The sequence below is a fragment of the Hippocampus zosterae genome, chromosome 5 (assembly GCF_025434085.1).
Source record: "Hippocampus zosterae strain Florida chromosome 5, ASM2543408v3, whole genome shotgun sequence".
NCBI lineage: Eukaryota > Metazoa > Chordata > Actinopteri > Syngnathiformes > Syngnathidae > Hippocampus > Hippocampus zosterae.
Window position 1 is genome coordinate 13210084 of NC_067455.1, and position 18234 is coordinate 13228317.

The 18234-nt window shown below is 41.9% G+C and overlaps 1 protein-coding gene across 3 annotated transcripts; it reads left to right on the plus strand.

Moving 5' to 3' along the window:
* Positions 1–706: 706 nt before the first annotated feature.
* On the plus strand, positions 707–18203 carry LOC127601236 (rap guanine nucleotide exchange factor 5-like). 3 transcript variants are annotated; one of them, XM_052066325.1, is made up of 18 exons: positions 707–1075; positions 4998–5131; positions 5711–5811; positions 8795–8873; positions 8978–9122; positions 9215–9312; positions 11136–11166; positions 11306–11384; positions 12737–12886; positions 13706–13803; positions 14160–14282; positions 14378–14556; positions 15187–15277; positions 15382–15432; positions 15940–16027; positions 16122–16186; positions 16264–16318; positions 16399–18203. In XM_052066325.1, the coding sequence occupies exons 1-18, from the start codon at positions 896–898 to the stop codon at positions 16515–16517; spliced, it is 1866 nt and encodes a 621-aa protein (XP_051922285.1). In that variant the 5' UTR covers positions 707–895; the 3' UTR covers positions 16518–18203. The 3 variants fall into 3 exon arrangements, with proteins under 3 accessions (XP_051922285.1, XP_051922284.1, XP_051922286.1); XM_052066324.1 differs by having other exon boundaries at positions 708–1075; positions 12719–12886; XM_052066326.1 differs by lacking the exons at positions 707–1075; positions 4998–5131 and adding an exon at positions 5446–5561 and having other exon boundaries at positions 12719–12886.
* Positions 18204–18234: the final 31 nt, after the last annotated feature.

Consider the following 18234-nt stretch of genomic DNA (forward strand, 5'->3'; position numbering starts at 1 on the left):
GATCCCATATCCTCATTCAGAAGAAAAACTAACAGGACAAACTGTAGTCCGGTGAGCATTTTTCATGACTTTAGGATCATTAATGTGATGTCTTCAAAAATCAACCCGAGAGCACAAAGCGGAAGAAATGATGTTTACCTCTGAAATCGAATTATCTTTATTTACTACAGTTTTTTGAAGGTAAATCGTGTTATTCTTCATAAATGGTTCATTTATATCTTCAAATAGAGAGACAGCGAACCCTCCCTTCTCACTCTGCCCAGCTTCACCTTTTTTAACTAACCTTGCCGCACACGTCAAGTCATAAAAATTCAACTGGTAAATTGTAAAATGAATATTTCTTATCTTCGGATGCAAATTAGCCAATGAAAGGTGCCAACCAACAAATTCTAAAGATAATTTTGCGGTCTCGTCTCAACCTCAATGCTGAATAAAAGTTGGCCTGTTTCATCATTATCATGTCCATCCTTCATAGGAAGTGTAATGTAAGGCCGAGAAACGCCTAACAAATGCAATTTGACATTTGCTTATTGTATTGTGGGATTGACCGAACAAAATGTTTGACCTTCCAATACAAAGAACCCCGCCCAGTCCTGAATCCAGACTCTCCTGCATTCAAGAGATTCTCCCACTTCCTTTTTGGGTGTGTTTGGCTGGCCAGATGTTTCCTGAACCTGCCCTGTTCCCATCTCCCTCCCCGCCCCTGTAGTGAAAGGCAAAGGAAGGACGAGAAGGGAGTGTGCCATTCACTTTGTGCGCACGCACCTGTACTCCCAGGGATTTTGTTTTCGGTGACAATCGAGTTTACATCTGAGTGATTTTCCCGCCGCACGCCTCTTTACAAGTCAGCTCCCAGACGCCGGTTGTTGTCGTTATCCCGGTCGGCGAGGCGGTGATGTCGTGGGACTGCGGTCTGAGGCACATGTTCTCCGCGCCCCCTTCTCTGCAGCCGGGCAGCATGTGCATCGTGCATGATAAGGAGGAAGTGTCCAGATTAGAGATGGTCCAGAGACTGGCCAAGGATGGTTGCCGCTTCCTGCAGAATCACAGCAAGGGCCTGCAAAGGACAAGTGAGGTGAGGCACACGGAACTATAAAAACTTTGGCAACACGATTATGCAAATGGGGTGATGTAGAACTTCAATGTTGCCAAAAGGCTGTGCTCAATCTTTTGAGTGATGTCAACAATAACATTTTTTATTACGTATTTAGTCAGTTGGCTTGAGTACAAATGAAAAGGTACAAAGAGACTAAGATGATACTGTATAATAATATTGCAGACAATGCGTTCCCTCAAAACAATAAATTTGCAAGGTAAGCCACTGAGGAAACAGAACACACGCTAGAGTTACAGGTAGATCCAGAAATATTTAGACTTAGAATCAAACAAGTTGAGAAGACAAAGGGGAGAATATTCGTTTTTTCACTTGACCACGTCTTCACTGAGTCGACCTTTCAGCTGACTCCACATTTGTCTTTTAATAAAAAGCATGTTCTGTTGGGTTATGATCCAGTCACTGACAAATAACATTTACTTTATGATTTCTTTGTCTTCAATCAGTATGTTCAGGGTTATTATCCATGCTGTGAATGGCTTTCTTATCAAATTTGTAATACGGTTTAAACAATCATTTTTCCTCATTGAAATGTATTAAAATACCATTAATCTATCGAGTCACCAAAATACCACCGCGGTTTAAAAAATGAAAAGTTTTGTGTAATATGTAAAAAAAAAAAAAAAAAAAAAACAAGAAATCATAATACATGGGAATGGCAAGAAATAAACATATTTTATAAAGTGTAATTACTGTACATACTGCAGTATTCGTTTGTAGCCCTCAGTGGGTGTGGCCGAGTGAGTGAGTGAGCGCCTCAGAAAACCATATCGGTCGGGCCCTAATTGCAATCCCTTAATTGCTCCATTTACTCTCATTTTCCTCAAGCAGCGGCGTATCTGCAGCTTGTTCATACTCAAATTGTGGCTCACAACACAAAGCTACAAATTTGTTCGCCGCATCTTCCAAGTCAATTCTTGTTCTTTCACTCGGTTAGTCGCATCATCAATAAACACCTGTGGATAGGTTCCATTAGCAGCCATGCATGCTGTTTGATTTCAAATCCATTCTGGTAGTTTATAAACATGAAAATCATTTTTTAAAATTCATGGTTAAATGCTTCTGGAGCCAACTGTCGGCTCTGACATTCCACAATGTTTGTATTGGCTTCAATTCTGTCCAGAAGTCAGTTAAATGAGTTTGAAATAAATGTGAGGAAACACCAGAGTGAGTCAACAATTGTTAAATTGCAGGAATAAAGCACAGCGGGGAGGATGGCATCATGTCAAACCAGTCCACCGAACTTTTAAAATGATGGCCTCTGATTGGTCGAGATCATGGCGGGCTCAGCTTCCTGCCGACTGGATGCTTGCGCAAGCGAGACTGCACCACAATGGCAGGATGCAGTGACGCAAGCGGGCCAGACCACCATGCGGGGGGAAATTATGTGGCTTCAGGGTGGAGTCGAGTACGTCAAGTCCTCGACCTTTTCTCTTTATCGCTCTTGTTTTTCAACAGAAGCCTTTTTTTTTTGCCTGCACAATGTCTTTGCTAATCTGCGCCTGATAACATGGCATAAAAAAAGATATCGTCGTACGGCTGTTAGATACTGCCAATAGTAGAAATCATGTGACCAATGTACTGTAACTATATGTACATGTCCATCATGTGTTAATACGAACAAATCTTAGTTAATACCTGACATTGGAAAATATAGAGCTTATCTAGTTTTGTTTCCAGATAATGCCATAGTTTGCAGTAATCCAATGATGCGATCTGCATACCGGCCATGTGACTCAAATACATAACCAAACATGGGCCTCATAGAGCTTAGAGTTCCCAGATGGTGAATGACTATCTCAGTACCGTGCACTCTGATCGTTATGCACTCACTTTCAATCTTGTTTGGTTTGATTTCCCAATGAATTCAATCCTTCAGAGAATTCATATTTAACATTTATCTTGCATCCCGTGCACACCGGTGATATCATCAGAGCTTAAAGCCTGAGAACAGAGACTTCTTGCAAGGAACTTTTGGGGATAACCAAGTCAACATCAATTGCTTCTTTGAAAACCCAGCGAGTGTTTGAACAACGCTGAGCAGAATTAAGACCAAATGTGAGCTGTGTCAAGGCTGACATCTTCCGGGTCACTCTGAGTATTCCATATCTAACTTGTCCAAAGATGTGATTGTGAGCGTGAATGCTTGTTCTTCTCTATGTTCATTGTGATTGGCGGGTGATCCGTCCCAGGTGCATTTTGACCACTCGCATAAAATCAATTGGGAGCCACTCCATCTCACCGGTAACCGTAATGAAGGCAAGCGCTATAGAAAATGCATACCTGTGTGCGTCATGATGTTTAAATGCATGCAATGCCAATGCTTTGTGTACTTGTAGTACAAGACTTGCACGTTATGATTGCATGTCCACCATATTGTCACAATGATAACGTGTCTAGAAATAACACTTAATGATTCTGTTCAAAAGGTAATTAAGGGAGCACCCCCAGCACCCTCCAAAAAAAAAAAAAATAACTTCCCGGGTGTCTGCACAGCTAATTGTATACACAGAGATGAGTACTGCACTGACTGACAGGTGAGGGGAGAGGCATTTGAAAGGGTGAACTGGTGCAGGATGCATGCGTGTGCACCATACAGTGAGGTGCTCATTATGGTCAATATCTGTGATCCTTCCAAACGTGCCATTGTCAAGTGGTTTATAATCCTTTCCCTTCTTGCAAGCTGGAACAACAAATGCTCTTTGGAGTTTGTATGCAGTACATCAGTCGACTGTGTACATTTACGGTGCATGGAGTTCGTTACCATGACAATGCCGTAGGATTTTGCTCAAACGTAATGCTTTGAAGAAAGGTGGTATATTCAAGGAATTTAGGATGAAAATAAAATTTGTCAGTCTTGTAAATTTGACACACGACACCCGAGTTGTTAACGACTCTACTGAATTTCCTCCAACATACCTGATTTAAATTAACAGGACCATTACCAGGCTCCTGCAGAGCTTCCTAATGAGCTGATCCTTTCAATCAGGTGTGCTGGAGAAGGGAAATATCTAGAACATGCAGGATAGGGGCCATCAGGAACCGGAGTTTGACACTTTTGATGAATTGCATTTGTTTCTATTTAATTTATGTGATTTAGAAGACAACAAAAACTCTCCACACCAAAGTTTTCAAATTAGTTAGTTAGTTCCACCCATTCCTGTTTGGAACATTGGGCGACGAGTCTCCTCCATTTGCTCTGGTCACTGGGGACCCTTCAAATTACTTTAGAAAAAAAAATATATACCGTATATATATTTAATTATTTTTCCAGATATAGATATATTTCCTGGCAAGAAAACACTGGTAATTGTTGTGCATATTATGTATGTGCAAATAATTGTAATGTTATGAGGAGTTAGAGTAGTTTGCCACCCACAATCTAGTTAGTTTGCAAAAACAAAAAAAACAAAAACAAGGACTTGCCTGCATGTCACCCTGAATAAATTTTAAAGATGGAACAGGGGTGACCTTTCCTGGTTCAGAGTGATCAGATTGGGTGACTTAGCATGACAAATCTGGATATGAAATCATCAAGACAGGTGGGAGACAGCAGACATTGTTAACTCCACACCACCGAGACCCCAAAGGCACCAGTCATAATTTAATAGAGCCGACATCAGGAATCAGTAATTAAAATATGTATGAGCCACTTCTGTTAATCCATGAAGGGGCTCCTACTGATATAGCTTGAATAATGATCAGTGGAAATTGGGCTTCATTTACAGCGCAGGCTTTGACACAGCATTGTGATGGTAATCAGTGGTGATTTGTGTTACTTGGAGAACAAGCAGGGCAGGAGTGGGGGGAGTGGGAGTGGGAGTGGAGGGTATCTCCTTGGTGATAATAAAACCCTTCCCTTCTCTCCATCCCTCGTGTCCAGCCTGTACAGAGTGACGAAGCAGTGCGCGTGCAGGAGCGGGGCCGCTCCGTTTTGGTCCTCCGGAGGATGGCGTCACAGCCAGCAAGGGGAGGAGGGAAGCGGGAGGAGGAGGAGGAGGCGGTGAGGAACAGGAGGTAAAGCCACTCCACAAATCTCTGCCTGCCTCTCTCACTAAGGCTTTCTCCACCTCTCATCATTCTCTCTGTATTACTCGCACACATGCGTCCGTCACAACTACTGCTGAACTAGGACTGTGTTAGATGGACCTCCCCATCATGGAACTGTGAGCTCTAGCCTTTAAGATCAAGTCATTTGGGGGCTGGGGCTTGTTTGGATTACAGAGGGTTTGGGGGTGGGGGGGGTTACAGGACTCTGGATGTCAGTGTAAAAGAGGCATGCAACAGTAACCACGGTAACATTGCCGGCGTGAGGGCAAGGATGAGCCTGCTGCGGGATGAGATGCTGCTGCTACACGTCGCCTTGGTGGAGCAGGAGGAGGATGAAGACGAAGACGAGGAAGGGTCAGAGGAAAGGACCGGCGGCAGCAGTGACGGTGCCGACCGGGTAGTTCAGTCCACTCTGCCCACATTTGACGTGCCCTACTTCCGCTACATCGACGACGAGGGCACGGAGGACGAGGAGGAGTGGAGCAGCGGTCGCTCGCTGTCCTCCATGGACGAGGACTCGTCTACTGACTCTGTGGTGTCTGACAGGTTCACGGTGGTGTCAGGGACCCCAGAGAAAATCCTGGATCACCTGCTGAATGACCTGAAGCTGGAGGAGGACCAGGTGGCCACAGAGGGCAAAGACACAGGTCAGTGCCAAACCCCCACAGCCCCTCTGTTGCTCTTTGGGTTCTTCTTTAAGAAAAACATGAGGTTTTCCATCGGAATGGTTTATTATAAACATGGTTCTGTGATGTCATCATTGTGAGCGGGAGTCTGCAAGAGTACTTCGCAGTCAAGGGTTCTGGGTTTGAATCTCTGCTCTGACTTTTTGGGGGTTTCTTGTCCACATCCCAAAAACATGCGTTTTAGGGTGCGGAATCGTCTTTCTGCCACAAAAAGCAGAAATCAGTGAGTCATTGATGTTGCCCTAAAACATGGATGCTGAAATTGCTTTTGGATACGACAAAATGGCAAAGATCTACGTGAAGCTCCGCAATTCACTTCAAAATAGTTCCTTGGCAACAAGATGCCATCAAAACAATATTTTGATATGAGAGACACTTTTGGTCTGAGCACAAAAACAGCAAGTAGGTAAGATTGTAGCAAACCATTGAATAATGCAAATACCTTAAAATAGCCTCGGGTGTGATTGTGATTTTCAATGGTTGATATGGTCTATATTTGCGGCGAGCTTAACTGATTACAAGTCTAGATGCACCCCTGCTGACATGAAGTCAGCTGGGATACGTTCCTGATCCTTTGCAAATGTCACCAGTTGTTTTTCTTTTTATTTTCTCTAATTGCAGGCAATTATTCCCCAAATGTGTAGTTCGGCTCTTGTTATTGAGGGCAGCACGGCAGGCAGGCATAGCATTCGAATATAAACATACTCTGACAACAAATGCACTTCCATTACTCTCATAATAAGGTGACACTGTTGCCAAGGCAGAGGAAAGTCTCTGCCGCTGAAGCTTGGAAGAGAAATTGTGAATGCAGCCGGCAGAGACTAGCAAGGGGGAGAAAGATGGAGAGAGGGAGAGCAAGATTTACTAATTTGATTCCTGGTAAATGCAAATGGTCACGTTTGACCTGTCACTTGGACGGAAGCAGACGGAGCACCTCAACGGCAATTACTCCTTCTGATGAGGAAGTCAATGAAATTGATCTCAATGTTGTCACATGGGATTTGTTGTGTTATAGTGACCACCGCATCTTAAAAATATGCACACTTATTGACAATAAAGACACTTTAAGACCTTTAAGTTCACTGGTCTTGTAGTGTAATCATTCAGTTCACTATGATATGACAGCGTTGAAGCTCACTGCAGGGAGCATGGGGGGGGGGGGGGGGTTATGTCCCAAGGTCAAAGAGCCACCCACCTAAAAAGAGAAGAAACAATGAGTCAGCAGTTGGTTTCCACCCATTGAACCTAAAGGTCTGACTTATTCGATTGGCTCATTTGCATCCTGCATGCTGTTTATTGTTTCTCTCAAAGATGGCTGTCTGAGGAAAAATATTGCAGGGAGGCTGGGGCCGATTGCAGACATGGGGGGGGGGGGGGGGGATAAAGGTGGGTGACGTCTGCACTGGTCACCAGGCAGCCACTCGCCCCTTTTTCCACAGCCTGTTGAAGTCATGAGATTGTAACAGACAGGGCTGAATTTGTGGAGGGGAATGCCGCAATGTGTGCATGGTGCCAAGTTTGACACTTGCCACTATCAATAACTTCCCGTGCGCTCTAGTGTTGGAGGTGAACTTAGGCTGCCCATCAAGTTCTCCCATGACTAATTATCTGATTGCGAGATGTCAAAACACACAGCAATATTTGGCCTCCTTTGAATTCTATATAAAAGACAAAGAAGCGTTTTGCTATATGTGAGGCTAATCACAGAGAGACACACTGACCAGGAACCGATTACCTGCCAGTGGCACAAAAGTCCACTAGTTGAATAAATACTACCAAGACAAGTCAAGTCAAGTCAAGTCAACAGTATTTATAGAGCACTTTCAAACAGCCATCGCTGCATACAAAGTGCTGTACATGGAGCGATTTAGCATGCACAATATACAGTAAGACAAAGCACCAAACAGTAAAATCGAGAACAAATCTAAGTCATGCTGAGTCGAACGCCAAAGAATACAAGTGAGTTTTGAGGAGGGCTTTGAAGATGGGCAGCGAGGAGGCTTGCCGAATGTTCAGTGGGAGGTCATTCCAGAGAGAGGGACCAGCAACAGAAAAGGCTCGATCCCCTCTGAGCCTCCGTTTAGTTCTTGGTACTTCTAACAAAGACTGTTACCAATACACCACCACAGCATTTTTTAAAATTGTACTTCATATATGTGCTGCAAGTTTGAAAACTCATGCAGAAGAATATTTTGTGTTCATCAACACAAGAGCAGCTACAAAGAAGCTACATGGGGAAATGATTCCATGATGACAGCTGAAGTTAATAAGTGACATGTTAACATGCTAAATTCTAAGACTGTGATAATCAATTTTGTGCGTACTTGAATTTGAAAAAGGATTGTCAGTCTGATTGATCCCTGTGGATGATTGAAACAGCAGATCAGGAAATCAATCTGGGATGATTTTTTTTCTCTGAAAGGACATTTGTGAAGTTTTGGCTTTGGAAAAGATTGTTGCGAGGATGATGCGAGCGTGTGTGGTTGTTTGTCGGTGTGTATCCTGCGATTGGCTGGTAACCAGTTCAGGGTGGACGCCGTCTACAGCCCGGAGTCAACATGTAAGGATGTACAGCCTTGAGGAGGACAAACAACACGTCCGAGCACAATCAGTCAGACTCCATCAAAGTTTGCAGTAAATCAACCCACAAATTAACGTGACCGGCTCATCAGCAAATTTAGAGGCCCAGATGGTTATTGTGTGTTTCATTGAAGATAAAGCAATGCACGGGGCTTGTTTAAACTTGCTAAGCTAAATACAGCAGAAGTGGAGAATCCTCACCGGGCTGGTGGTAGTCATCATCGGAAGCTCGGAGGACGTTATCCTCACTGAAATCGCTCTCGTGTTGCTCTCCTTTGAAATGACTCCATTTTAGAAATGGCAGACGTAGAGCATTTGAAATGGCCCTATTACATTCTAATAATGTGTCTGTCTCTCTTTACAGACACACTTTTGGATGACTTTCTGTTGACCTACCCAGTGTTCATGTCAACCAGCGATTTATGCCAAGCTCTTCTGGGACAATATCCTTCTATAACATCAAAATAATGTTAACAGGCCCTCTAGCTAATAAACCCTATAAGTCAGATTCACACGGCTTACACTTGAAACCTGAACCAATCCTTACTTACTGCTGCAAGCGTTGCCGAGAGAAAGAGGACGCAAAGGAGGCTCTGGAGAGGAAGCAGAAAGTGGCATACCTGGTGTCACAGTGGATGCTTCTCTGCAAAGACCTTCTGAGAGAGGACGAGCATGTGAAAGTGTTCATGAAGGTAGAGGACGAATGGTTGACAAAATAAGGGGGTGGGGGGAACAGCACCTGTAGGTGTCACAGGAAGAAATGAAAATTGACTTTTCCGTGCAGACTTTGTACCACTATATGCTGGACGACCTTTACGAGCACCCCGCCTTGCAGAGGGATTTGAAGGAGTTGCAGAAGCTCTACCAGCTGCATCGGAGGCAGTGAGTAACATGATCAGAGGTCATCAATGACAACTTACTTAATGATTTATATACAACATTATTACGAAACGTCTGCAGAACTATTGCAGCACTGAGACGCGAGAGTACACCGCACAAAGGGAACGCTTCTTCTTCTATCATCAATGCATTCTTTCAGAGGCTGAGGAGGAAAGGCAGTGTTCTGGGTTTTGTGCATGCCAATATGAATGTCAGGGAGCTCTTTATGCTGAACCTTCATAAATCGAGGGAATAGAAGAAAGATGAGCTCTCGGTTAAATGACAGGTTTATGTACCTTGACAAGGGGGAAGAACCTGCCCACAATGAACCCTAATCTCATTACCAAACATTCCTATACATAGAGTTAATCAATTATTTAATAATACAGCAATCTGCAAACATAATAATTTGAGACATTTTGTTCATCTTAGTTGATATTTGGTGTTGATGAAGCTTTGTGATGTTACAACATTAGGCAAGGGACGCCCGGGGAATGCAACACAGGAAGTCACCGAAGCGGGACCGCAATTTTAATAGCCACAGTTTGGCACACTTTCTGTCCTTGCATGATAGCGGGCAACCTCATCTTCAATGGAAGCAATGGCTGATTGCAACGGCTCATTTCTCTGCATGAAAATGTGCGAGGAACAAGCTTCTCATTCATCATATTATTCAAGGCTGTTCAAAGAAAAAACAGATTTACATGCGTGCTGCACACACACATACAAACACTAATGACTAAAAACACCATGTGTGTGTGTGTGTGTTATACATTCCCAATCTAGAGACGAGCCAATGCATACACACACACACACACATTTTTTTCATTAGCTGTCACTCTATACATCTTGATGGATAGAAAGAAATTGGTGGGTGAGGAAGTCGGTTGGTTCTTGCATCACCCTCTACAAGATTTTGTGGAAATCAGTTTAGTAGTTGCAGAATCCTTCTCACTACCAAATAAAAAATGACCTCCTTGTGGAAGATAACAATACCGCAGCTGAGAAACACTTTGGCAAGTGTGACTGCCCCTCCTACTCTCTTCCCTGGACCACAGCCTCCAATCAGAGTCTCCCTGGGGAGTCTGCCCTGCTGCCCATTAGAATCGAGTGCAAATGATCCTGCCTGATGCTGCTGCTGTTGTTTTCTGGCACTGCCTCCTTCCTGCTCACATCTAGCGACGGAGGCCCACCAAAACCATTACACTTTGCGTGGGTGCTACGAAGTGACATACTCTACTATTTATGGGCGTTATACAATGAAGCCCATTGGGAGACTGGCTGCCTTGGGCTATAGAATGCAGACTGAGCCTAGGTAGTTTTTCTGCAAAAGAAAGCCTGTCGTGTGCTCTGAGGAGCTAAGTAACTTAATTCAATTACGGTACTTCTCTCAAAGCCTTTTATAATTCATAGTACTGCACGCCGAAATTTATTTTCGTGAGGCTAGGATGGCTGCTGCCTGACCAGAAGGGCCCCCAGGTTAGGTTTGTGCCAACATGTCTATTGTGATGCAAAGGACCCTTATTATACACAGGCCCAGCCATCATAGGCCCCCATCAGACTTTAATGTGGAGAAGAGGGTGAATAAATAAAAAGGCCTGGAAAAAAAATGCAACAAGCAATCTGCGCGCACCTTCTTGACATTGACTTCAAATAATGAAGTGACCTCATAAATCAAAAAACGCTTTGATTAGACAGTGAGGGAGATGTATTTATGCAAATCAACAAGGAAAAAAACCACACGATCCACTTCAGAAGGATAAATAATGAAACATGTTTGGGTCTGTGTTGGTTGGTGCTTTATTGTTTAATTTATTCTTTTTCAGCACGGTGGAGGAATATTCCCCACAAAGAAAGGTGAGAGAAGAGGCTATAATGTTACGATGCGAGCTAATTTGTGTCTAATGTGCTGTCCTTTCTCATTCATGTATCCTCACACCTCCTGCCACGTTGGACTTTGTCACCTGGTTCTCAGTGTTCACTTTCCTTCTTCCAGAGCAAAGCACTTTCCCACCAATTAAGCCTGAAAGAGAACGGGGTCCTGTCCAGGGCCACGCACAGACAGACCAAGGAAGGTAATAAGACACATGTATTTCTCAAATCATAAAAGTCTCTTAAACCAGTTCTGATGGGGCATTATCTTCAGCAGCAGCAGCATCAACAGCACAATGGGAATTCTGCCAAGGTCTGAATATGACAGTTTGGCATGCACATTCCTGAGTTCTGATCCGGTTGTGAAAAACAATGCAAACACAGGTCGCAACAGCATGTTGTGCTGTCGGAAAGACTCTCAAGGGAAGCGCTAATTTAGTCATCCTGACAACTGCTCCGTTTGAAAAGTAGGAAACACAAAACAGGACGCAGCCCCCGGAAGTGAGTGAGAAGGATCGCAACTGGTTGAGCACTGACAAGAAAAAAAGGCAGTATACAGAATCAATATGACATGTCAACCAGAACAGTTCATCCATCCATCCATTTTCTAATCCGTTTATCCTCACAAGGGTCGCAAGCTTGCTGGAGCCTATCCCACTGTATTTGGGTAGTAGGCGGGGTACACCCTGAACCGGATGCCAACCAATCGCAGGGCACACATAGACAAACAACCTAGACCTCTGCACTGTGAGGCCAACGTGCTAACCACTCGAACACCGTGCCCCCCTGAATAAAACTTAAAACACTAAATTCAACAGTTTTATGTATTATTATTTGAAATATACGATCAATTCAAAGTCGAAAATACATCGTCAGAATACCTGATGAGCAAAAATGTTGCTGAATCTGAATCATATAAGGGGCCTGAAATCTTAGTATTCCCTCCTCTTATGTTTGCTAGTCTCAAACGAGGAGTGGGGGAGTATTGGGGATGGTGAGGATGATTTTTTTTTTAATTTCCAAATATGGATTTCACTAAATAGTTAGCAAATCTCCTGATGTCCAAAGAAAGAAGTTTCAGATCTGTGCTCATGACTAAAGTGTGCACAACAAATTACTGCCACCTTGGTCATGACTTCTGTCTCTGATAGGTTGGTCTTCTGCAGGTGCAGTGGTTTCCTAAGAGGGGCGCGGGGGGGGGGGGGGGGGGGTAAGCAACTTCCACCTTTGAGCACTAATTCAATTAAATCATATTGTAAACATTTTACCTGTATAAATGTTTTTAAAAAACACTACTAAGAAATTAAATTTAACTATATTGTATAAGTTAAATACAAGTGATCTGCACTTAACAAATGTAGTGTTATTGATTTTAAAACAAAAGTCTAAGACTCTGTAATATTACATATAGTTTTGAATATTTAATTCAGGTATTTTTTTTGTGCACCACAAGTGTACTACATGTTGAGATGAACGCTTGTTCAGATAGTTCAAAATGTTTTCGATGATAACAGTCAGGTTTTTTTGCCTCACATAGAATACTCGGTGTTTGCAGTACCATGCCACGTGTACATCACGATGGATTCCTACCTGAGCATGAGGACCCATCCTGGAGCTGTGGCACAGGATTTGCTACAAGCCGTGGCTGAGAGGATGGGTGTCTCCCAGTGTGAACTGGTGCTGGTGGCCGTCACTTATCCTGGAGGTAAACACAACACTATACAAGGTCATGTTTACGAGGTGATCAACAAAAAGTACAGTATGCTTCATGTATTCCAGTCCAGTAACAGTATCAACAATTTTGACTTTGTAACTGTCATTTTAATCAAAACATGTTATTTAGATTTTGGGGTACAGAATGTAGTCATACTGCATTTCTAGTACTTAGTCAGCTCTCACTATCATGCAATGCAGCAAAAATAAATAAATAAATAAATCACTACACCTGGACAGCGGGAGGGTGGATGGGGGATGAGGATCTCCACTGCCTGCATCATTCTGATCTTTTTTCTTTTTTCAAAGCAGGATGTTCATTCAATTCTTGTACAGTATTTGATCTCAGTAATGTGTGTATATGTATAAGTAAGTGTCCATCAATGAGTATTCAGGATTTCAAATTTAAAAGATAAACGACTGGTTACTGATCCTAACACAGCAGACTATAAACACCTCACTATCAAACAATAGAAACAATTAATTGCCCAGTAGCCAATTAAAAAGATAACACAGTTTTCTCCTATCAATCAGAATCAGAATCAGAATCAGAATCATCTTCGCAAGCTGCTGCTGATTCCATACATGCTCAACCTTTCAAGTTTTTCTAAATTGATGTATATTGGGGCTAAGCATGAGGTGCCACATTTAAAAAGTGAGAAGCGTTTTATAGTCGACCAATAAACAGTTACCGGTAAGTCACTGTCTATTTTACTCCAGGGGCTGGGGGGTCTTATCTCTTGTACTCTGCTTGACAGATCTTGCCTGATGTCTGCCACTTGTGATATGTGATGCATTTCCTCTCCCGTAGGCAGGCTCCTACTGCAGCCTCACGACACACTTTTCTCCCCCTCCCTGCAGCCGGTGGGAAGACTACATGTTTGCCGAAAGGACCTGGGTGAAGTTCTGGTAAGGGAGAAAGAACACTGTCACATCAGTCAATTTACAATACATAGTATGGTCACAAATAGGGCTGAATGATTTTGACATACAGTATAATTGAATTGTAGTTATTTGCCCTAAATATTGCGATTGTAATATTTTAAATGTGATTCTGTTTTCAAGGTCGTCTTCCCATGTATTTTTAACAATTCCAAGCAATAGATTAATCTGTATTTTTACAGGTTAGGTTAATGCTCAAGGCAAATGAAACAGGAATTAAGATCAAACAGCTTTTTTAAAATCGTCAATTACAGTTAACTTTATTGAGCATTTTGACTGACAATATTTTAACTGTTCACATGACAACTTGCATCCCTCCTCAGAACCCGTTTACAGAAAACTCTAAACTGCAACAGAGGACCGCCCACATGCTTAGCTTAAACACATGGAATGTCGCTGTAGCTTTCAGCAACATTGACTGGAGCATCTTTGATTCCATTCACGAGGTTTGTACCATAACCTGACTTTAATTTTCCAGGGTTGAATTAATTAGCGGGCTGATGATGCTCATTCTGCCTCATCCATGTTACTGTATTTGCAGCAAGAGCTGATTTACTTCACCTTCAGGCGTCATTCTAATGGAAACCAAACGGTGGCATTGGAGTTGCTACTTCAGCGCTTCAATGAGATCCAATTGTGGGTGATGACTGAAGTGTTAGTGTGCACGGCGCTCTGCCAAAGAGTCCAGCTTATCAAGAAGTTCATCAAGATAGCTTCCCAGTAAGCATCCATCTAATCATTGTCTTTCCTCAAATAACGGCCTCCACGCTAATAAATGCCCCAATTAATCACTAAGTGGCAGGCGTGATCCACTTAAATGAGCACTCTTCCTCAAATAGACACATCCTTTCCCCCAGGGAAAAAATGCCCCTACTTGGCTTTAATTACCCTTTACTGATCCTACCATGTATTGCGGTGTGACATGTTGACCTCAACATGCCGCCTGCATACCTGGCATCTAGTTTAACAAGAAAGCACAGTGCATTCAGGCATATAGTATGATGAACTATTCGGCACTGACCTGAAAAGAATCAAAACAAAGAATAGATCTGACATTTACAAACAATTAGAGAACGTGACTCGCTTGGAATGGCGAGCAAAACATTGTTATTTTATTTAATATTTTAGTTATTTATGTATACATATTAAGTCCATACTGCCCCAGCTGCTCTCCCAGCAGTTGACTAATGTAGGCCAAATGTAAGGAAATATACATAGATTATTGAAATACTGTATAACTGGTATTTCGTATTTGTGGGAATGCTGCTCTCTAGTGGTATAACAATGAACTGCATGACGTTGCCTGCTGTGATGACCGGTAATTTAATTTGACTGCATGTCATTTGGCAGCTGCAAAGCACAAAGAAACCTCCACTGTTTCTTTGCCATTGTAATGGGCCTGAATACAGCTGCTGTCAGCCGTCTCAGTCAGACGTGGGAGGTAGCAAACACAAATAATTTTATTAATATTATCTGTACCATTTTTCTCTCTTCCTGACAATTCTACAACGCAGTACATGAAATATGTCATTTTCATTTCTGCAGAAAATTCCTGGGAAATTCAAAAGGCTGTTTTCCGAGCTGGAGAGTATCACAGTAAGTGCATTTGACGGTGCTCATGCATAACAATGCAGACCTTGAAAACAAGGCATAAAAGTGGAACTCACCACAATAAAATATTGCAGCTAAGTTAATTTCAGTCGTTGGAGCAAATTTCAAAAGTGATACAGTACTATTATATATTACCTAGATTAATTGAGACCAAAAGAAACCACTTCGGAGATGGCCAATCCCTTTCCTCGATATAAAGAAAAGAAAAACATGTAATAGTCCAGTTTCTTCAGCAGCTCTAAGCCATCATTTTTTAAATAATAACTGTATTCATATTTCCCTCTGTGTGTAGTGAATACAGTATACAGTACTGTGTCTACGTTTTACTTCATCCACATATTCTAGTTTACTGGGATACAACATACAGTACAGAAAATTTCTTTAGTGTTTCACTGACAAGAGGAAAAAAATGGGCATTTCAGCAGTGTCCATGTGCATGCACATTGTACAAGCTGAGCATCCCACACATTTGTTTTGAAAATGTCTTTGCAGGATCCCTCGCTGAACCACAAAGCCTACAGGGACACCTTCAAGAAGATGAAGGCGCCAAAGATCCCCTTTCTTCCTCTGCTCCTTAAAGGTAGCATCATCATCATCAGCATGGAAGAGGATCAGGATGTCGACACACCACCTCGAATATCTCAAAACTAAAAATGTAGCTCTCTTTCTCGTAGATATCACATTCATCCACGAGGGCAACAGGACATTTCATGATAATCTCGTGAATTTTGAAAAGCTGGTAAGTCATCGAAGAGACAAGATGCTGGTTTTCAAATCACATTGATTAATCACGCGCTTGTCATCCCTCTTTTCTAGCACATGATAGCAGACACGGTCCGCCTCATCAGACAATGTCAGAAGGATCATTTGGGTCAGTGCTTGTATTTTGTGCTAACTGGTGGAAAAGAGATCTGATGATGAAGACAAATGCTCTCTCTTTAACCTTTACAGCAAATGACATGAGCCCAAAGACCAGTGCAGATGTGCGCGCTTACATGGACAACCTTCATATCATCGACAATCAGCAGACCCTCTTTGAACTGTCACACAGGCTGGAGCCTCGGACTTGAAAGGGAAGACATGTTAGTTACTGTAGCCTTCTAATCAACTCAGGACCATGTCAGCAATCCGAGGGCAGGCAACTCAACGGCCACCAGAGAGCGCTGGTCAATCAGAAAAAATTGTTATCCGACACAGGAAAAAAGACAAATGGAAGCGTTGGGTTTTTTTTACCGCGTCTTTTTGTAAAGGTTCACCACAGTCCATCCATACAGACATAACATATAGCATATTTTATTTTATATATTAGCTTTATATCCAAGTTGCTGCCGTAGTGGTACATAGAGGGACAGGCTAAACTGTTGCTATTACTAATATGTCCATCAGGTGGCAGCATTCGGAGAATGGAACTGATAGTTTATGTTTCGCCAACTGTTTAGCATCATAGCTGTCACGGCACAAAACAAAAAAATGTCACAAATGTCATACATACTGAAGTAATTATGTCTCAATTGTAACCACATTTACTGACTCCTTGTAAAATCTTAACAGAAAGTTATTAACATCCTGTTATGGACCTGGAAAAAATAGATACACAGGATAATTGCAACTTTTTCCATCTATTGGAAAAACATTTAACTGCCCTGCCTGGCACTATATGTTGCTGACACATATGAACAATGATGTGGGATAATTTGGCAAAAATAAATAAATACATAAAATAAAAATAAAGGAACCACTGAAATAAAATTGGATAATTGGTTTAGCCGACAAAATACAACCAGGTAGAAATGCAACACTTTTGATTGTCTCCCTAAAACCATTTATCTCGCAGACGACCAGCTACTAATAATTATTAAGATGACAGAATGACTATTGACAAATACTGATTTAATTCAAGCAAAGAGTATTTTGGTAAAGATGTATTTTGTTATTTTTGATTGTGGAGGGAGTCATAACTAAATGAATAGCATCCAAGTCTTGCTGCACATTTATAAATCGATCTGAAAGTTACTTCTGTTTTTATTGTGCAATGTGTGATTAGGTCAGGATTACCAATTTACATTATAACTGGCAGTGCAGAACGTTGTGAAAACATGTGAGTGCAAAGGCAAGTACACTGTACCATTTTAAAAAATCCCCATTCAAAAATATGCTGTTGGACAATCAGTATAATTAAGCAGCAAACACCCTCATTAACATCAATCTATATTGTATTCAGAATTCTTTCTTTCAGAAGGGAATAATAAATGCACTGTTATAATTGTCCTTAGAGTGCCACAAAGCCGAGCGAATTTCAAGGATCTAATTTCATTGACATAAATGGTGTAGGGAGGAGTTGTTGGAAGAAGATGTGAACTGGCCCCCAAGCCGCATACAAAGGAAAATGTGAGGTAGAAATATTGAAGCACTTTCAGGAGGTTCTGCATATAGTTAGTGAGAAGTCATTAAAGAAAAATCTACATATCGTAACTTAAAACAACTCGTTGCTGCTGCTTGATCTATCTATCTTGAGTTCAGACTCAGTAGAATGTACATTATAAACAGGCATATTAAACAAGGCATATTTTTTTGTATTTATACTGTAGTCATAGAATGTTCGTGCATATTGTATTTATTTGTTTCAGAATAAGTTATTTCTCTTCTGTGAAATTACTCCGTAAGATTCTCTTGTGCGGTTTTGACTGGTCTGTGTGACATGGCAAACCATAGATTGACCCAGTGTGCACCTAATAAAATATTTTTCATTAAATCAACCTGATGACTATAAAATGTGACTTTTACATT